Source organism: Ahaetulla prasina, chromosome 3 (assembly GCF_028640845.1).
Source record: "Ahaetulla prasina isolate Xishuangbanna chromosome 3, ASM2864084v1, whole genome shotgun sequence".
Lineage (NCBI taxonomy): Eukaryota > Metazoa > Chordata > Lepidosauria > Squamata > Colubridae > Ahaetulla > Ahaetulla prasina.
Window position 1 is genome coordinate 181,375,249 of NC_080541.1, and position 22,016 is coordinate 181,397,264.

The 22,016-nt window shown below is 39.3% G+C and overlaps 1 protein-coding gene across 5 annotated transcripts in view; it reads left to right on the forward strand.

The window, feature by feature from the left end:
- BRPF3 (bromodomain and PHD finger containing 3) overlaps positions 1-22,016 on the forward strand; it is a 57,132-nt gene that overhangs the window by 26,314 nt on the left and 8,802 nt on the right. Inside the window, exons 4-10 of one of the 5 annotated variants that reach the window (XM_058176457.1) lie at positions 750-881; positions 2,405-2,533; positions 3,205-3,517; positions 3,780-4,043; positions 11,173-11,679; positions 16,582-16,678; positions 17,952-18,049. In XM_058176457.1, the coding sequence (XP_058032440.1) occupies positions 750-881; positions 2,405-2,533; positions 3,205-3,517; positions 3,780-4,043; positions 11,173-11,679; positions 16,582-16,678; positions 17,952-18,049 (1,540 nt within the window). The remainder of the gene's footprint in view (positions 1-749; positions 882-2,404; positions 2,534-3,204; positions 3,518-3,779; positions 4,044-11,172; positions 11,680-16,581; positions 16,679-17,951; positions 18,050-22,016) is intronic. The other 4 variants (XM_058176458.1, XM_058176459.1, XM_058176460.1 and 1 more) reach the window with 4 other exon arrangements.

The window sequence follows — 22,016 nt, forward strand, 5'->3', positions numbered from 1 at the left end:
ATAAGTTACTTAACTTTGATAGTTTGAATGGATAGTAGTAATGGAATCATTAAATCTTCTCTTAGTGGATGCTTCCATTGCATAGTTCCTTTACTATCAGTTATGGCTGCATAACATCAATATTTTATATTACATAATACAGCAAAGAGGCAAAACCAAGATGAGATATATTCATGAAACTATTCCTTGAGCCTGGAAATAGGGTTAACTCCTTCTATAGAGTTTTTATTCATTGTGGATATTAACACTTGGGTTGTGGATATTAATTATTAAGATGTTCTTTCTCCTATAGAGGAATATTTTTTTCCAATTCTAACTTTTTAAGTGCACAACTGAGAAATGGGATCTGATCCACATCTGGGGTACCAGGCTCAAGCACAGAACCATGCCTTCTAGGCTTAACAAAAGACCAATGAGTAGAGGGATGATTTCCAGAGGGATGATATTCCAGGTGCCACAACAGAAAAGGCTCTTCTCTTGGGCCCCATTGGCTGACACTCTAAAACAGACAGGACCCAGAGCATCCTACTGGACTGAATGGATGGGTCAAAAACAACCTGGGAAAGACAATCACATAAGCAGCCTAGCACCAAGACTTAAGATTCAGTTGGGTTAAATATTTATGGTTAAGCATTAGATACTGTATTTTAGGTAGACCCTAATTGTGAATTACTGTGGAGAGAAAGAGAAAATGGCGAGATGTGAAGTGACAGAATACAATCTGTAACAATAAAGTGTTATCTCCACAGAAGGAGCAGGATGAAAAGACTAGTGCAGTAAAAGAAGAGCTTAAATATTGGCAGAAACTTCGACATGATCTAGAAAGAGCCCGGCTGCTCATTGAATTAATTCGTAAACGTGAGAAACTCAAACGTGAACAGGTAAATAGAAGCATGTCTTGATGATGCTTTAGAATCATTTCTGTATATTAATTGCTACTGAAGTTGCATATGCATTACAGATTTTTATAGCTACTGAAGGATGGATTAATTAATTCATTAATTAAATTTATTTGCCACTCATCTCATATTGAAACAACTCCAGGTGGTATATAAATATGAATAATATTTCATGTTGATTAGATCAAGAAAAGGGATTATATTAATTTTTTCTATGCTGATTTCCAGTTCTAGGCATGTTTATTCAAAATCAAACATCACTTTATTTAGTGTGACTCACACTCGATTAAGTTGCCATATAATTGCAGCCAAAGATAAATCTGGAAATGGATTGGAAATTGTGTAATTAAAACATGTTTTAGGGCACATTTGATTGGTTCAAACACTCCAGATTTTTCTCTGGATGGTGCATGGTCAAATAATAATAAAAATTTTAAAAGCAAAGATAAATCTATGAAAACAAGCACATCTGTAGAACTACACCAGTAATGTAAAATCAATTTTATTACTGAACTGTTTGGGGAAATATGAATATTTTTGATTGGTGTTACAAGAACAGTAGGCTTCCCAGATGAGCTTCCCTGGAGGGGACAAGCCATGGTTCTTTCACCAATTATCACTTATCTAATTATGGACCCTTATGTATCTGCATAAAGATGGGAAGGCATAACTATATGTTATCCAGTTAGTTTAAGTTAAAGGTTTCAACAAAGCTATATTTCTAAATTTCACAATCATGTAAAATGCCATTTTACAGCTAAGTACTCCATATTTTTTGGAATATAAGACGCACCTTTTTCCCCCCAAAAAAGGGTGAAAATTTGGGTGTGTTTTATATTCCGAATGTAGTCCCGCCCAGCATCTCAAATGGAGGTTTCAGAGGCTGAAAAAAGCATCAGAAACGAAGCTTCAGAAAAGAAACCCCCAACAGAGCTTCAGAGGCTTTTTTCCTGAAGCTGTTTCAGAGGCTTTCAAAGGCATAAAAAAAAGTTTTTTCTGAAACAGAGTTTCAGAAGTTTCAGAGGCAGAAAAAAGGAAAAAAAAATAAGGCATAGAGCTCACAACCAAGGAACCTGTTGCTAAAATTCACCTCTGGGAACAGCTGATTGGGGGCATTCTGGGAGGCCAATCCACTTGCCGATCAGCTTTTTTCTTATTTTCCTCCCCCAAAACTAAGGTGTGTCTTATACTCTGGTGCGTCTTATTACTTTGAAAAATACGGTATCTGCTTTAATTTGCAGTTTTATGCTTTAAATAATCACTGTCTTGTTCTGACAAAGTGATATAAGTTGAGCAGAGCGAATGTTGTCGTCTTGAAATATATGCTCCTATATACTATCAGGCAATTTCATATATTGGATAACTCCCTGGGTTTTATTTACAGTTCATTTTACAGTGTTATATAATGAATGAGTGAGTTTTGTAGATTAATTATATATGAAAAGAAAATATTCCTTTTCCCCCCTCTCTGGTATCTCTGAATAGTAGTATTATTCTGATTTCAGGTAAAGGTTCAGCAAGCTGCTATGGAGTTACAGCTCACACCATTCAATGTTCTTCTGCGCACAACACTGGATTTACTGCAGGAAAAGGATCCAGCCCAGATCTTTGCAGATCCCGTAAACCTGAGTGAGGCAAGTACCTAGATACATGGTTAGGATGATCTGAAGACTCTGTTTAGAGGAATGGCTGTATCAAAGATTGGCAATGCAATACTTGGGAGCATTGAATCATTTGGACAATAAAAACAACAACAACAACTTCTTCAGGACCCACGAATTAAAGATAGCCTTGCAATATTACCAAGAGTTTGAGGGGTGCAAATGCTAAAATTTCACAAAATTCTTGCAAAGTTTCTCTCATTGTTACAGAGATAAACAATGCAATATTCTTGTTCTTTTATCATCAAATAAAAGCATTTATAGTACTCAGCAACTGAAAAAAATAAAACCCTGCCAGCTCTTGGACAATGTAAAAATACAACTGACAACAATAAAGTTTTGTTACTTGATTAATTCATGTTATTGTTTCATAAAATAAAGTATTTTGGAAGAATAAACTGCTTACGCAAAGAGCTACCAAACTGTCCCTAACCTGAGCACTGTCTATATGGAAATGGACTGTATCTCTTAGCAAGATAGTTGTGTTTACAAGAGCTGAAGGGAATGTAATTAAGTAAGTAGCATTGTTGTAAGTTTATGTTCAAACCCAGTGCCAATAAGAGGACATACAGAATACTTATGATGGGTATACCCTGGTTGGCTAGTAAATGATTTTTGTAATTGTACAGGTTTTATATGTTTAGGTTCCAGATTACCTGGAATTCATTTCCAAGCCAATGGATTTTTCTACCATGAGGAAGAAGTTGGAGTCCCACCAGTATCAAACACTGGATGAATTTGAAGAAGATTTTAACCTTATGCTTGCCAATTGCATGAGGTATAATTCTAAAGACACAATTTTCCATCGAGCAGCTGTCCGGCTCAGAGACCTTGGAGGTTCAATATTACGCCATGCACGACGGCAAGCTGAGAATATTGGCTTTGACCCCCAAGTGGGGATTCATTTGCCTGAATCTCCAAAGACAGAAGATTTTTATCGTTTTTCTTGGGAGGATGGTAAGTTTCTGAGCTATTTCTGATATAATAAAGACAACTACATGTGTATAAAAATGTAAAGCAACTCAAGAAGTCACCTTGAAAAGTGTCCTATATAAAAATATTTAACTAATTCCAGATTTAAGGGATGAATTTCCTGCTTGTGGTATAATATTCATAATGTAGCATAATGTTCAGCTAGGTAGGAATGGTGAGTAGGTCTGGCTTGAGATGCGGAGAACTTTCTCAATTGTTATCACACACCCAATATTTCTGATTGCAGTTGACAATATTCTTGTTGCTGAGAACCGAGCTCATCTTTCCTTGGAAGTACAACTGAAGGAACTACTGGAAAAGCTAGACATAGTGAGCACCATGAGATCAAGCGGTGCCCGAACTCGTCGTGTTCGACTCTTGAGACGGGAAATCAACTCCGTCAGGCAAAAGCTGGCTCAGCAGCAGAATAAAGCCATGCCAAATGGAGAATCAGCTCCATGGGAAGAAGGTCTGGAAAAAATGCTGCAAAGTGATGAAGATAGGGAAAAAGGTGAGAGACTTCACTAGATTTCAATAAGTTAGTGAGGAAATAGATTTAGTTTAGGCTGGGCTGGGCTGGGCTGGGCTGGGTGGGGTAAGTAAAAATACCCCTAGGAATCCGTTCACATTAATCTTACACAAGTCTGTTAGAAGAATCCTTGCTATAATTATTGCTTTTAATAATGCATACCAAAATTATTTAAACATTGAGTCAAAGATATCTTCAGGAATTGTGATATTTGTCATACTGCACAGTGCAAATTGTACCTCATGATAAATTGGTGAATTTGGAAGAAAACAACCGAGGCTAATCAGATTTTCCAGACTTGAATCTACTTGGCTGCAGCCCAGAATATGTCCTTATACTGATATCTCTGTAGCATCTATAGGGAATACTAGGTTGGAACATTCTGTGTGCTATCACATATCCTGGAAGTATTAAATAGTTCTTTGGGGAAAAAGAAGAGAGAGGTGTGGCGGGGGAGGGAGGGAAAGGAAGGAAGGAAGGAAGGAAGGAAAGGAAGGAAGGAAAGAGGAAAAGAAAAAATATGAGTCACCAGAGTAGGTGGCTACAAAAGAGATAAATGCAGTTTTAGCCTTCATTAATAGAAAGTCAGTTCAAGGAAAGCAATAGTGGGCTTTTGGTTATTATGCCTTATTCAGATTCCATCTCAGCTATTGTGTCTAGTTCTGAGTATTATGATTTAAAACAAATTTAGAAAACCTAAACTGGTATAAAGAGGAACCTGTGAGGAGGCATTGAGTTAACTGGGTATGTTTAGCCTTGAGAAAAGAAGATTAAGGGAGGATATAATAGCACTATTCAAATACCTAAAAGGACTTTACAGAAAAGTAAGTTGAGACCTGTTTTCTAGTAGAGAATATATGTAGCTGAGAGTTGAATTTTTTGGCTCTTGGTGTTCTCTGTGCTTCCATTTGCTTCTTGTAGATATTTCATTCCCAGGCTGGGTGAAATCATTAGTACGTGTGGTGCTGAAATTTGTTACCTATTTATATGTGATAGATTGATCTGGCCTGGTTTAAAACATTTATAATTTCCCAATTGAAATTGTGTTTGTACAGGTAGTCCTCGGTGTATGACCCAAAATTTCTGTTGCTAAGCGAGACTGTTGTTAAGTGAGATTTCCCCCCATTTTACGAGCTTTCTTGCCCCAATTGTTAAGCGAAGCACTGCAGTTGTTAAGTTAGTCACATTGTTGTAAGTGAATCTGCTTTCTCCTTTGACTTTGCTTGTCAGAAGGTCGCAAAAGGTGATCATATGACCCTGGGACACTGCAACCATCATAAATATGAGTCAGTTACCAAGCATCTGAATTTTGATCACATGATCATGGGGATACTGCAATGGTGTAAGTGTGAGAAATGGTCATAAGTCACTTTTTTCAGTGTCGTTCTAACTTGGAACGGTCACTAAGTGAACTGTTGTAAGTCGAGGACCACCTATACTTGTCAGTGTGTAATGAAATTAAAGAATTTTCCTCATGTCTTCCAGCTGCTAATTGATTTTCATGGTTACGTACTGCCAATTTGTCCTATATAGCAATCTGCATGGTCCGTGCATTGTATGTTGTCACTTGACATGTTTTGTCTTCTTTGGCTGTTGAGTCTTTATGTTTGCTTTGGATAGATACTGATGATTGAGGGGCTGCTGTAATGTCAACAAGTTATACTAACCTGGGAGTAATTTCTAAGATGTTTTTAATGTGTGGTAAAGCAGCAGCTTCCAACCTTTTGGGCACAAGGGACCAGTTCTGTGGAGAAAGTTTTTTCCATAGACCTGAGGGGATGTGGTTTTGCGTGCTACCTGCATCCTGGCGATGGGGTTTTGTTTGTTTGTGTAGCATGGTTTCTGGCATGCTGAGGACTGGTGCTGGGGGTTGGAGATACCTGTGGTAGTGCTATCCTTTTCATCGGTTATGTACGTTGTGTTACAATCAATCACATAACACATTAACCAACACTTAGAAAAGCAAGAACTAGAACCTGAATAGGAACAATCAAGGAAGAATCTACACTCAGTTCAAAGAGCAGTTGAGAAAGAAACAATACCCCAATGGAGGCTAGTACCACAAGCCACCATATTTAAACAGCAAGAAGACTTCCTTCCCTCATGCATTAATGATATTACCTAGCCTAGTAATTAAATGTCTGCAAGAAGAAAAGCAAGCTCAGAAGTTACCACTGATCCCAAAAGGTCAGTTTTCTATTGTTCCAAAATGTTGGACGTGACACACAGTAGCAGATTTAAATTATAGGAAGACTATTCCAATGGAATATTAGGGGGGAAAATTCTAATGTTAAAAGCATTTTTGACAACAGAACCAGTTAACAAGTGAAGGTAGGAGGGTCTCCTTCACTGAGTATGTGCAAACATAGGTTAGACAGATACAGTATTTGTTGAGGATTCTTTAATTTGTGCTGAGCAGGGTGTTTTGCATAATGGCTTAAATGTTCCCTTCCTGTCTATTATTCTGTGACTAAGAAGTCTTTTGCAACTGTGTTCTTACCTGTAAAAATGAGCCATGAATATTATACCATGAGATTTCCAAGGAAACTATACACACATTCTCCAATTAATAGTAAATAAGGGAATTCAAGAGATCTTGAACTCTGATCATAGGGCAGCGGGAATCAAAATAGATTCGATTTTGTCTATGTGTAATACATAAAACCAAACATTGTGATTTATGTACACAGTGTTTAAGGATTTTTGAATGAGTCAGAATACCATGACTTGTTCAATAAACCATCACCAAAATGAATCATGACTTAAAGCCGTAAGTGATTTCAGCTAGCAAGAGTCTTAATCTGTTTTTGAACAAGGGGTTATTATTTTTTTTCAAGTGACATTAGTTGACTGACTGTAACTAACTTGATTGTTCTCTCCCAAAGAAAGATGTGAAGTCATAATTCTTACGTTTTGAGGCAGTGAAAATGGAAAATGCTGTATATAGAAAAGCAGGCAGGAGGCTGATTCTGAGCTGGGCTATTCAGGGATTTACACAGAATGCTGTGGCAATAGCACAAAAAGAGCTGCTCAGATTATTTGCTTTCCTTCCCTAAAAATAGTCTAGCTGAGGTTCGATATCATTAATACATTACAAATAATAGTCATCAGTAAATTCAGCATGAACTGGCTACTGCTGTAAGGATAGTCCTCAATTTACGACCACAGTCCAGCCCAAAATTTCCATTGCTAAGCAATGCAGTTGTTAAGAGAGTTTTGCCCCATTTTACGATCTTTCTTGCCACAGTTGTTTAGTGGTCACAGCACTGAGACGATTGTTAAGTGAATCTGGCTTTCCCATTGACTTTTGCTTGTTGGAATATTGCCAAATATGACTCCAGGACACTCATAAATACATGCCAGTTGTCAAGTGTCCAAATTTTGATCACATGACCATGGGGATACTGCAATGGTTGTAAGTGTGAAAAAGGGTCATATGTCATTTGTTTCAGTGACATTGTAACTTTGAACGGTCACTAAACGAATGGTTGTAAATCGAGGACAACTCGTATTGGATGTTTCCTGATAGAGAATTCTTAGTACTGTGTACTGTACAATATCCCATTCGTCATCTCTTCCTTTTTTGTAGAAATAAATAAATTTCTCTTTACCCTCAAGAAAAATTTAGATATAATTTTAAAGATATTTTACAATATAGCCCTATTACTCTCAAGTTGGCTTTCATTGCAGCCTTAATATATGTCTGCCTGTGAAAAGAAACTATCAATTGTATTTAGTGAGGAAAGATGAAAGGTTGTTTTTGTTGTTGTTGTTGTTATAGATAGACCTCAACAGTTGAGCCCAAAATTTGCATTGCTAAGTAAGGGAGTTGTTAGGGGAGTTCTGCCTCATTATACAACCTTTTTGCCACAGTTGTTAAGCGAATCAATGCAGTTATTAAATGAATATGACTTCCACCATTGATTTTGCTTGTCGCAAGGTTACAAATAGTGATCATATGACCCCCAGGACAGTACATTATAAATATCCACCACTTGCCAAGTGCCTAAATTATGATTGCATTACTCTGGGATGCTGCAGAGGCTGTAAATGTGAAAATATAAGTCATAAGTCGCTATTTTAGTGCCATTGTAACTTTGAATGGTCACTAAACAAATGGTCGTAAGTCAAGGACTTATTTGTTTGGTCTTAAACTGCACAGTATAGTAGGTTATCAACTGTTCAGTTAGAGTACAGGAGGTCCTCATCTTACAACAGTTCATTTAGTGACCAGAGTTACAACGGCACTGAAAAAGTCACTTATTATCATTTTTCACATTAACCACTGTTGAAGCACCTCCGTGGTCAGGTGATCAAAATTCAGACGCTTGGCAACTGGCTCATATTTATGACAGTTGCAGAGTCCCAGGGTCATGTGATCATTCTGACACTCAAAGTCAATGGGGAAGCCAGATTCACTTAACAACCGTGTGACTAATTTAACAGCTGCAGGGATTTACTTAACATCTGTGGCAAGAAAGGTCAGAAAGTGGGGTAAAACCCACTTAACAAATATCTCACTTAGTAACATAAATTTTGGGCTCAAAAGTCGAGGCCACATTTGTGGTCATAAGTCGAGGACTATCTGTATTTTCTATGTCCTCTTTCTGCAGTAAAAATATTGAGGCATCTGTTAATTCACAAAAGTTGCTTGTAGGTGTCTACCGCTGATCTGATTTATTCATATTGCAGTTTCCTATCTCTGTTCTTTTTGGTATTCCTCAGAATAAAGTTCCACTTATCAAAGCTAATTATTTTCACATCCAGAGTTTCAGAACAGAATTCCTCAGCTATCTAGCCACAGCATGACAAACTTTTGCCCATTTCTGTTTTGTAAGCTTGCAAAAGGTTCTTATGAAACCAGATTCAAAATTTCTAGGGCTGCTTCTCTCTTCCACAGTCACATAACTGCATTTTGGGCACTTAATAATGGCCCACATTTATAGGTGTTTGCAGCATCACACAGTCCAATGACCGTGATTTATGACATGTTTTATTGGAAACCAGTGTTACAGTCAAGGACTACCTATATAGCAGTTTCAGTATTTCCCTAACTTGTATCACAGAAATGAAGACTGCTTATACTGCTGGTCTGTAGTTTATCTTCTTTCTGCATTGTGACATTTATGGTCCCATGCAGCATTTTTGACAGTTCGGGAGTGTAGCCAATTTAAATTTACACAATTGGTTTCTACCTCTTTTCCTATCATTTTTCATGACTGACATGAAAGACAAATGCGTGCTTGCTTTTTAGAAATAGCATTAAAAAAAATAACACCGCTTGATTAGGATATGGAGATTTTGCTGTCCTATTCATATCTACTCAGAATGTTATGTCCATTTGCCATTTCCACTTCCATTTTGTCCATGGCTAGTAGCATAAGGTGGTTTTTTAAAAAAAATACAGCAAGTGTTTTCCAAGGATTATAATTGATTTGTAAGTATTACTACATGCTGCAAGAGAAAATGACGGAGAAACATCCTCTTTCCTTGCTTTTTCTAAAAACTAGTCTGAAAATGAGATGGGTATTTAATTAAAAAAATGAGTTCATTCCATGTGTCTTTGTTTCTAGTTTTTGGTTCATAAATTGCTACATATATATTTTTTTTCCTAGAAAACCTGTAATATAAAAAAATATGTGTACTCTTCTAAATGCAGACTTGAAGATTTTTAGTATTTTGTCACACATCAGATGTTTAGACTTCTGTAGCTCTCTGCAAGGGAACAATAACTGTAGGGAGAGCTATTGTTATTCAAACAGCACTCCAGTTATAAGATCAGAAGATATGAAACAGCTGTTCTGCAGACCAAAAGAAAGATAGGGCAGCACATGAAAACCTTGGAAATGACTTACACCGGTCTAATTTCTCTTGCAGGGATACTTTCAAGTTGTTTTCTCCACACACTTTTTCCCAGAAATTACACTCTTGCGGTCAGTTCCCCAAGTGGGACTAAATTATGTTTAACTGTTAGTGAAGCAACTACAGAATGTTGCTATCTTCTAGCAGTGTTTTAAGTGTTATTCTCATTCTCATTCATGGAGAAATAAAATACTTGGTATGCTATTTTTCAGTCAGCACTCTTTAATTTAGTTAGGAAATTCTTGAGTCATTCCTTCTTCCATGAGAATGGTCAGTGAATAGCATGAGGAAGATGATAAAATAAATCCAATGATTTCATCAAACAAATGTTGTCTTTACATACTTGTGTCCTAGTCTCTGACACAACTCTGTATGTTGTTTTTGTGTGATGACATTGTGCATGTTTCATCATCTGTTGTATTGACCTTCTGCCCTGGTCATCCATGTTGAAAGCTATATGGTTTAGGATATGGAGTGAATAATTTAGCTTAGACTGATTGTTTGGATGGAAAGAGAACTTAAATGGGAGAAGAATGAAAGTGTGATTTCATTCTGTTATGAGTTTCAAGCATGCCATAGTCGTGTAAGAGAACAAGAAATATGTCAGATCTGGACTATCCTGAATGTTTTGGTGACTGTGCAAGGAACAGTGACAGTTTTGTTTGAAATTTAAAAAATACATTAGTGACTGCTTTTAGTGTGCATGAAACTGGATTTCATCCCTTTAAAGAGACTTGGACCGCATTTGAAATTCTTCTTTAATCTCTAGACTAGACCTTTCATAAGTCCGGATCCTCTTATGTAGGGAATCATGTGAAGGCCAGAATACTTGAAAAGTATTAGAATCTGAAAAAATGAGTAAAGAAAGATAGGAAAATGAATTTCATGCAGCTCAGTGTTTTCTGCATATTTACTCAGAAGTAAATCCTTCTAAATGTAATGTGTGGGGGATTAAGAAATTTTGCATATTTTGCATATTTATTCCATCCTAAATAATGCCACAGGATAAATGATGATGTATTTCCTAGCTCCTGTGGCAGTCAGAATAGTTCCTTCTGAAGACTCTGATAAGATTCTCTCTGCCTTGTTCTCCCATACTTGGAATGCCCCCCCCTTAAATACATAATACAAAAAGTAGTTATTTAACTGATGTACCATTGACTTACAATCATAGGAGGAAACAGAAAGCTGTGATCCTACTTTGGGGAATACTTTGTAAAATGTTCAAGTAGATTCTTTTTCTCTTTAGCAGATGACACCAAGCCCCCACTTCCCCCTACCCTGGAGCCCACAGGACCTGCACCCTCCCTATCGGAGCTGGACTCTCTGCAGGACCCTCCAACTCTCAAACCCATTAGCGAAAGCAAGTCCTTGAACAGACTGCATAAACGGCTGAAGTCCGAGGGTGAGCTCTTTGATAAGAAGACGCTGCAGAGGGAGAGCCACCACGCCTTCCACCATTTGCTCAGCGACAACGGCCTGAATGGATTGGCCCTTCAGGCTACGGGCACTTCTGCCAGCCCCCCGTTTAGTGGCGTGGGCAGGCGGACTTCTGTCCTTTTTAAAAAAGCCAAGAACGGGGTGAAACTACAAAGAGATCTGGACTGTCCCCTTGAGAATGGAGAGGACCACAGCCAAAGTGGGCAGCTCTCCCCCTCCAGCATAGAGGGTGAGCAGCCATCTCGGAAACAGCCACAGAGTGGGAGCTACAGCGAGAGCGATGACGAGAAATCCCCCAGGCAGGCAGGAGTGACAGGTGACTCCCCTGAGCTTTCATTCCTCTGATGTTTTGGAAAGTCAGAGATTTCTAGAGTAAGGATATCTGCTTGCTGGCTGGCAAGAAATGTCTGTATCTCTATAGCATCAAGATTTCCCTGAGTGATAATTGGCTTCTGTGCAGTTTCTGTCATAGGAATTTTCACACCAGGCTCCAATGATATTAAGGACAAGAGAAAGCTATGGGCTCTAAACAGAAGATTAGCCTGAGTTGTGAAAGATATGCTGACTTTTTGATTTGTAATTGATTAGATTATTTTTATTATTATTTATTCTGTTGCTAGGACTGCTTTTAGGAGGATTTGGAACATTTGAGAGTAGAAAAGGATATAATTTTCTCTGTTTTCACCCCAAAAATGTTTCCCCTTGCCTAGACCTCTTTTCATATTTTTACTTGGGGGAGGGTCACTATGTATATTACTTTCTATAACTCTTTCATTGGAATGAATCCTGATACTATTGAGATTTTTTTTCCAGTGAACATTTGATGTAAACAGTTACCACCAGAATCATCTCCACTGCTTTTAGAATAGAACAGAATAATGTGCCGAACACAAGTTTGATGGTGCCTGGAAGAATGCAACAGTATGAAAGCTTCACTTCACCTTATAAGATCTGAAATATTAAACAGCAGGTTCTAACACTTCTCTTAATGTGTCTCTGAATTCAAGGCTCACGTGATGACTCACAAGTGAATGTGAGATCAGGCTCCCCTGAAAAACATATCTGAAAATTCTCATATTTGAAGTTCTGCCATGATACTTATCTCTAAGAGTTTATTCACATGTGGCAGTTAACATTTGATGCTGTAGTCATTACACAGTGAACATTGATCTGTGAGCCATTATATTATTTCAATATTTAAAAGAGAGAGAATCAAAATATCCAAATTATCCATTCCAAAAGCAATATTTTTACTTACTGTACGTGCTCCACAGAGTACTTTTATTTATTTATCTATCAAATTTATATGGCTGACCATGTCACGAGACGCGACTCTAGGCGGCATACAATAATCAAGTAAAATGCAGCAGAATGATCCTATGCATAAAAATTTTTTCCCTGAAAACTGTTTAAAAGAGACAAAATATAGATCAGTAATTTTAATATATTGCAGGACCAAAGACCTTACATTTTCTTAAGTATTGGTAGTACATAACTCTGATAACTGTTGCATGCAGCGTTTTCTTAAGTAGCAGCAAATAATGTTAGAGTCATGGGTCTGTCTTCTTCAACCTCGTACCGGGCAGTTACATTTTGTGAGAATTGTCATATTTCGGGAGCATCCAATTTTGAGAAACTAGTAGCAGGTGAAATCTCCCACTTAAGTATATCCCAAGGTGTTTTGATATTTATGTGTTTGGGCTGTTGAGGATGTCATTGGAAGAGTTGAAGGAGCATATTAGGGACAGATTGTCATGGAGAATACCTACGTGGTTGCGAAGAGTCAACAATGATATGGTGGTCACATAATCAGTGATGGGTGTGTTATGTGCTTGCATCCATGCTTTATAACATTTGTGCAGTCTTATTTCAAAAGCTTATGCACAATAGCTGTGGTATCACCTGCAGGTCTCCTGTCCAAATATTAATTAAGCTTAACCTGTTTGCTTTTGAGTTCAGATGCCGTCAGCTTAGTGTGTTAGGATTACATAGCAGCTGTTGTTAAAAATAATAAACTATCAGGGTAGTTTCGTATTCTCGTAAGCGCAGCGGTTATTTTTCCCATTTGAGGCATTTGTGTGACAGCTCAGTGATTACAAAAAGATTCTAATATTCTGCTGAAAACTGTTTTCATTCAAACTTTTTCCCCTTAGACTCCATCCTTTTTATCTTTTTGTTTGTGAATAGAAAATTATATAGTGAAGAAAAGGAAGTTTTCTGCTTTTCCTCTCATGAATTAATTATAAGGACACGTTTGTTAAGAAAAAGAATGAAGACTAATTGGCAGAAAATAAGATCAGATAGTTTATTATGTCAGTGCTAATCCTTTGCAAAATAGAATGATTTCATCCTTGTATTTTGAGGGGGTGATGTGGACCTTTCTTTTAAAAAAATAACATCAATAGGGAGTCTTCTTGAGGCTAATGTATTTCATGAATGCATTTTATTTGGGAGCCAAGTTTCGGGTTGTCCCTCTGGTTGTTATTCCACATTTATCTATTTTCTATGACCATGAGATCTAGTTCCTGTTCAGTCTAATGTTTAATCAGTTTATGGTGGTTTGAATCATATTCACCATTTAATTGCCAATTCTCTAAAATACTCTAAACTCTAAAATATCCTTTTAGAGCATTTTACATCAGAGGAATAATTTTGATGTTGGCAATCTTTTGGCAGTTTTACTGCTCAATCTTGTTTCTAGTTAAATAAAATCCATTATCATCATAAAAAATAGTAGATCATACACAACCTGAAACAAAACGGCAAAGATTGTCATTTTAGTAGGTCTGGAACACTTTTAGCATATGTAAAACTCAAACAAATCAGGCAGATAAGGCAATAGTGATACCTCTAAAAGCATTTAAACCCCTTTTACCAGAGGTGGGTTTCAGCAGGTTGTGACCAGTTCTGGAGAACCGGTAGTGGAAATTTTGAGTAGTTTAGAGAACTGGTAGTAAAAATTCTGACTGGCCCCACCCCATGTATTCTCTGCCTCCTGAGTCCCAACTGATAGGGAGGAAATGGGGATTTTGCAGTAACCTTCCCCTGGATTGGGGAGGGAATGGAGATTTTACAGTATCCTTTCCCTGCCATGCCCACCAAGCCACACCCACAGAACCAGTAGTAAAAAAATTTGAAACCCACCACTGCCTTTTACATAGGCAGGGCAGTTAAACAGAACGTGATGATGCTATTATTAATCACTCCCAAGACAGCTGCTTTTGTAGGGAGATTTCCTTTTGTAGCATCATTGTAAATTTTATTTCCAATTTCAGTGTCTTCAGTTGGATAAGAATTATTCTATAAGAACTAAGCTCAAAAGTGAAGATATGTTTATTACCCTTTTCATGTTAAAATTTCTCTTCCTGTGTACGCCCTTCCTTCTTCTAGAACCAAGAATATTACTACTTTTTATACCTTTATACTTATAATACATAATAACTGGTATTAGTGAATATATAGAAGATAGCTAGACAGGTTTTTTTCCTTTAGAATCGTCATAATAAAGGAAATGACAGTAGGGAGGAAAGTAGCACCTTTGTTATAATACAAATGCATAATAATCTATTGGGATTAAATAAAGACTAAAACAAATACATATTCTCAGAAGAAAAGTAATGAGGTGCCTAAGGGATTCTTGTGTGAATGGATATAATAATCAAAATTTAAAACAACAACTTAAAAGGATAGGGATAAAAGACTTAGCTGTTGAAAAATCATGGGTTAATGGCTGGAATGAAGACCATTCCAAAATTAATTCTATGAGAGATTGATAGAATTACTGATACAAGTACTATTTTTATGGGATAATTATATTCAGGCAAAACCAAAATAAACCTATATGTAGAACATTAAGTACACAATTCAATATGAACTGTATTTATTTATATTTATTTATATTTATAATCATACTGAAAATGCTGTGTAATCTCAAAACTTTTTGTCAGAGATTACCTATAATCCATATAATGTTAGGTTTGCATGCTATGTGTTTTCATTCTCTTTTAGTTTATTTTGGGTCCAAAATAACTTTTAATTCATAGAAAATATGGTTAAAGACACTAGAATGTTTAACATTTCTTGACCTAGAAGATGTTTATAGAAAGACAGTAAATATTCATATACATACAAATGTTCCAACTTTAGTACAGTATATGCAAGATTCCCCTGGTGATCAGGCACTTGCATAAGATTGCAGAATATAATCCTTGAAATACCCCTCCAAAACTACCGTATTGAATTATCTGTTTTATTCTACTACTGTACTTCTTCTATTGTAATAATGCACATGAAGAAACATAAAATTACCTTGAAGTGACTTTTACGCTGGGGGAAAAATGCAATTGAAAACGCAGTGAACATGTATTTTGAATGAGTTCTATTAGTTTGAAGGGATAACTTGGAACTAATTGGCTTCTTTATTATTTTTTGGAAATAGAGTGAAAAGCAAAATGTGCCTATAAAACTAAAAGTGTTATCCTCTTAACGTAATTTGGAAGAATACCATCTGTGAGGATCAAAGGAATGTAGGATTCTATTAATAAGATTGTCCCTAGAATAATTACTTTGATAAATATCTCCATCAGGCTTCAAACTCAAATGTTATATTGTAATTAGGACAAGGAGTTAAAATTGCTCACATTTTCCCCAAGGTCTGTTGTGCGTCATTTAATAAATGGGTTCTTACATATATCTCACTTTCCTGCCCCACAGTTACTGTATCTGGATTAACACAATCTATATGTTAACTGCATAAGGCTTTATTGGGTTCAAGCCAATGGCATCATAAATAAAATTCAGAACTCACTGGATGCTGGTGAATCCGGCTCAGATTTGAAAAGCTAAAGCAACATAAGTTCTGCTATGCCCACACAGGAGTCTCCTTAAGCATGATGAAGTTGTGATAGTGTATGTTCCTCAACATTTCTCTGGCTGCCAAAACAGCTAGATTAAGTTCATTTCACTGCTCAACCAGGTCTCTAGAATCAAAAATATTCTAGATATCCAGATGGAAAATGTTCCTGGGCTGCCACCCTGCACAAACGTTTGGAAGATCCTCCCAATTGTTGCCTTACATCTTAAAGGCATTCTGAACGTGCTCAACTAATCTCATTAGCTGGAATGTATAACTGTGTTTCTGAGTTTTCCTTGAATCTCTGAATATCTTTTGAAGAAGACTATTATGTATAACTAGACTTATTCTCATCTGTCTTCTCAGCAGCTGTGACCAATGGCTTCAGGAAGCACATAGAAAGTGGGTCTGACTCAGAATGTAGCTCTGGACAGGGCAGCGGTCTTTCATTTGATATCTGCAGGTAAGACCCCTTTTGGGTGGTTGCATTCAAATAATTAGAATTCTACTAATTTTATATATTTACTGTAGAAGATTTTGCAGATTTCAAGGTGTTTGTTCTTGCCTTATGTTTTGGGCAACATACAATCCAGTAGTAACGCTGGATCTCATATGTGCAGTATATGTTTTACCTTATAGTAGGGTTTCCCAGTCTGAGGTATAGCTCCCTTGGGGAGGTGCAGACAAAGTCCACGGGAGGAATGAAGAACCCTTTAGTTACAATATATGATTGCAACAAATTCACTTTTCCAAAGTTTCATTGTATTATTTTCATTGTTCATTTGTGTCAATTTTTGTGTTTTTTTTATAGGAGGTATATACATTAAGATTACACTAAAGGAAAATGTGATGGCAAGCATGTTGGCAGAAAGTTGGGGAAGCCCTTCCTTGTAGAATATTTATTTTCTGATCCTTTTTTTTTCATTTTGCACTAGTATTTTAAAATTAACTTACCTTATGATTTCAAGATATATGGGTACCGTAAGGTCAAGAATAAATTCCAATCCAAGTGTTAGGAAAGTTCCCTACAAAAACAATGGTTTGCTTCGTCCAGTAGACATCTAAATCCTTTTAGATTTATATCCAAACTTTTGCCTTAGAAATTGTAGAACTAAATTAGCTCGGCTAACTCTTGTCATCGTCTTTCTTTATCTTTCCTAACAATGTGAAACATCCTTGGCATTTGTTTGCTTCCTCATTCCTCCTATGCCAGGGGTCTTCAACCTTGGTCCCTTTAAGACTTGTGGGCTTCAACTCCCAGAGTCCCTCAGCCAGCAAAGCTGGCTGAAGAACTCTGGGAGTTGAAGTCCACAAGTCTTAAAGGGACTAAGGTCGGAGACCCCTGTCCTATGCAATTCCTGGAAGCAGCTAATCATTATTTTAAAGACATAACAGAGCCCCTCTCTGAGGGAAATGAGCAGTTTAGAAATAGGAAATATTCAATCAATCGGCAATTATTTTGCCATTGTTTTCCTTCATGTGGTTTCAGTTGCCCTGCAGATATCCATCTCATGTAAAGGTCTTGTGGCCCGCTGGAGAAGGATGCTGAAATTGCATATCAAGCCCAGGGGAATGGCTTTGGCATTAGCATGGTGACCATCCCAGAAAATAACACTCCTTTGTGACTTGACTCCTTAGGTTCCTTTAGTTCATGGCATTATGTGAATTGAACTGAAGCTAACTATCAAATGGTATTATAGTATCTCACTTTTTTGTCATACCTCCTTTTTTCACAGTAGTCCTCCACCACACAAACGTAGCCGAGGAAAGCCTGCTCTTATACGGGTCCCTTTTCTGGATGGTGTAAATAAAGATTTGGCATATAGCAACTCAGGTGAGATAAAATTTGCACATAAAATTAATATGAGTAAGATATAGGTGCTGTTTTTCATGTTGGTTGTGCCACAGGAGAATAGGTTCTCTGCATATTGCTGTAAAGTTAAGCACTACCAAATTCAGCGGTGCTTGCTTTTGAATAGTCATAAAAACAGTTTGTCAATTTATTCTTTGTGTCCAGAGGGGCTCAATCCACGGTTGAGGTTGATTCCCCCCTTGCTCTCTTAAACTGAACTGCACTGAGCAGCTGGGGGGTCGGCGTGAAGGAGAAATGTCTCAGTTCCCCACAGCCGCTTGGCCTTTTGACCACCTGAAATGGATCAGTGCCGCCTCCGCAGTGGTCAGCTGCTGCTTTCTCCCAGGATCATTTATCAGCAAGTCAGAAAAGCACAATGCAGTTCAGTTTAAGAGAGAAGTGGGGGGAATGAACCTCGATCGCGGATGGAGCCCCTCTGGGCATGAAGACCATTTGGGAGGAGAAGGTGGCTGAGGAGGGAGGAGTGCAGGCGCAAGGGTAGGTGCAAGGATGAGTGGGGGGGACTGCAGGAGAAGCAGCCCTTCTCCCCTTCTTCCAGCAACAGGAGTGTGTGTCTTCTCAACGTGCCCAGAGTTTTCTTCTTCCCTTTTAGCCACCAAGAGCTCCGAGTCCTCCCAGGGTCTGCCTGGAAGCGGCTCTAGCAGTTCTGATGGCTGCCTTCACTACTTGTGCGAAGACTGGAGATCCCCACTCCCTACAGCAGCAGACTTCTCCTTAACCTCCCAAGATTTCTGCCCCCACGGCTGCTACGCAGCGTACCTCCTGCACAGGGTGGTCCATGCAGGCCACCTGCAGGCTTCGGGTATGCTGAGTGGGCTTGCATCTTCAAGGAACTGGTGGCTTGCTGGGCGCTGTGCAGGAGGTACAAGGCAAGGCGCTGCCATCTAAAAACACTGTTGTCGCGATCTCTGCTGCCTGGAACCGCCAGAAAATGCAATGCTCTTTTGTCTCTGCACGCCTCATTTTGGAATCGGGGAGGCATTGGAGATCTCCAGGCAGCGGAGATCATGGCAACACTGTTTTTGGGTGGCAGAGCCTTGCTTACGCCCCCTGTGTAGCACCTGCTTCTCCAACTGAGTCCCAACCTCTGCGCTTTCCTGGACTGCTTCCGGAATCAGGCTCCGACTGAGGCAGCAAAGGGGGCTTGCTGGGAAACCCGGCACCATGTCTACAAGATGGCAGCATCCAGGTGGACTGAAGTGCTGCATCTCTATGAGGCCTTGCTGCGAGAAAGCCAGGCTTTCAACGCCTATAGCTATAGGTAGGAAGACGGGGCATCTTGGGAGTGGAGCGTTCGGTGCCAAGTCCCTCTTCTGCCCCCATGAAAATCATCCCCCACCCCACCCACTCTAATTAAACGTGCGTAGAATGATAGGGTTTGTTTTAAACTATAAAAAGATCTTGCTACTCGTTATCAGAATCCGAGTGGAAGTGAGGACACTGCTGATCCTGATGCTGGTAGGCAGAGGCAGAATTCTTGTTCTCCAGACAGGTGGGAAAACGGCAGTCAGGCATGGGTTAACTCTTGTGTCAAGCTTGTAGGACCGAGTCTTTAATCTGTTTCAAGCCCCGCCTTATCCTGTTGTCTCTCCAGTTTTTTACTCGGTCCCAAGCTGGACCAACGTGTCTTCCTGAGCTCCTAAGTTAGCTCTAGTTTTATTTTTCTTCTGTGCGTTTATTTAATCAAGTTTTCAGCGTTATTTCAAGATTTACAAAGGATTCAGATTTCAATCATCAAGCGGCAAAAGGAGAGCAGCAATCTTGCCGGCTGGCAGATTCATTCCTCAGCAACCTCCCGGGGCTCAGAGAGGTTTGCTTAGCTTCCCAACTCTGCAAAGGGGCGGAGTTTTCTGCAAGCTGCGTTTCACAGCCTTTGCTGAGCAGCTGAAACGGCCCACCGAGAGATCTATTACAGCCCTTATCTTTCCGATCTCAGCTGCAGCTGCGGAGAACAGTTTGGCTGACGCTACAGAACCCTCCTCACGCAAGTATACCACCGGCTGGTGAAATCGTGGGGGAAGTAGAGTGGGGCCTCCTACTTGAGCTTTTGCCTCTGAGGCCACAAGGGCAGTTTATATTGGCGCGATCTCTCGAACGGCTAATTTTGGCGAAAAGACTCCGGGCGCCATTTTGGAGGCAATTAAAGTTCTTTAGCCGGTCGCCATATTGGGAAGCGATTCTTACTAAGCTTTTGCCTGCTTATTTCGGAGGATTATTAAAAAATGAGCAAAAAGACCAATAAAGAAAGAAATATCACCTCCCGGGTTCCTGAGGATGTCCCAGGGGAGGGAACATCAGCCCCTACAGGCAGATCTTCCAAAAGTAAGGGATCTGAACTCAAATCCAAACCCACGGTGGAGGAAAGGAGGAGACATAAGGCATTAGAAAAGGCAGTCTCAAGGCCCAGCACCAGGCCTCTCTCACTTCCAGACCTCAGTCCACTGTGAGTACTACTCCTTCACGGGAGGAGGAACAGTCCCCCCACAGGGCAGCATCTGTTACCTCTTTACCCCCTAATTGGTCACCAGATCAACCAACTACAGGATCTACTCCAGTCCCTATAGATGGGGCCCCATTGTTTCAGACTATGCCAGAAACTGATATAAGACCAAGCCAACATTCTGATGCCAGGGAGCCCATTCAAACAGCGCCCCATTCCAATCCTATCCAGGGCCAGGGGGGCTTACAGCTTCCTCCAGAGTTTGGGATTCTCATTGCTGATGCAATTCGATCCAGCTTCAGGCAATGTTATCAGCAGGAGTCTAGGCCTCAAGCTACTCCAGCCAGATCTCATCAGGAACATCTAGGTTCTGAAGACATCATGTCAGAACACGGTCAGACGGTATCTCCTGACCATTCAGATCAAGAATATTTGTCAGAGGGAGAGATCCCTAGGGATGAGGCCCTTTCAGAAGATGAAGGCTTAGATCTTGAACAACCAGCCTTCATTGGATTATTTAATCCTCAAGTCTTTAAATCACTATTACATAAGGCCCAAATGACCACCCGATTGGGAGAAGTGGCCACAACTAGAATTAGTAGGGAAAAAGGGGATGATCCCTCTACTACTTTATTTTCTGAACCAGCAATAACAGCAGACGCTGTACCGTCCCCCAAACTATTTACAGATGTGGTTCAACGACAATGGGGAGTCCCAGGTTCTGGACCTTTTCCAAACAGCCTAGACAAACGTTTATATAATATGACTTCTGAAATGTCCAACCTCCTACAGGTACCGGCAGTAGACAATCCTATAGTCTCTTTCTGCCACCTCCACATAACGGGACCGCCAGAGGAATATCTTCGTCCTGAAGATAAAAGGGCTGAAAAGGTTCTAATAAAAGGGCATCAGGCGGCAGCTTGGTCAGTGAAGGCGGCTGCTTCAGCATCCTTTTTCAACAGAGCAACCATCATTTGGTTGAAGCAGTTACAAGCAAGGACAAACCCAGCAGATACAAGATCCCACCAGGACCTTAACAAGATCATTGCAGCACTGGAATACTCGGCAGATGCCACACTCAATGCCGCTCGTTTCGCATCCAAGGCCATAGGGTCTTCTATCACTTCACGCAGGCTCCTTTGGCTTCGTAATTGGCAGGCAGATGTCAAAAACAAATGGAGACTAGCCTCATCACCCTTTTCAGGAGAAAAATTGTTTGGGGAATCACTTGAACCCCTCTTGATTGAAACAAAAGATAAGCGGAAGATTCTTCCATCATTGTCCAGGCGCCTGACGCTCGCTCAACTCCTTATTCTCGTCATCAGTCCTTTCGGGTTCCGATTCCAGCTTCTACCAGCCACGTCAACACAGACCTTTCAACCCAGAGGCTCCTTTCAGCAGGACAATCAGGTCAGAACACCTTACAAGATTTCTTCCGAAAGCCCTTCCGTGGGGGTAGGGAAGGCCCGTGAGATCTAAGTAATTCAC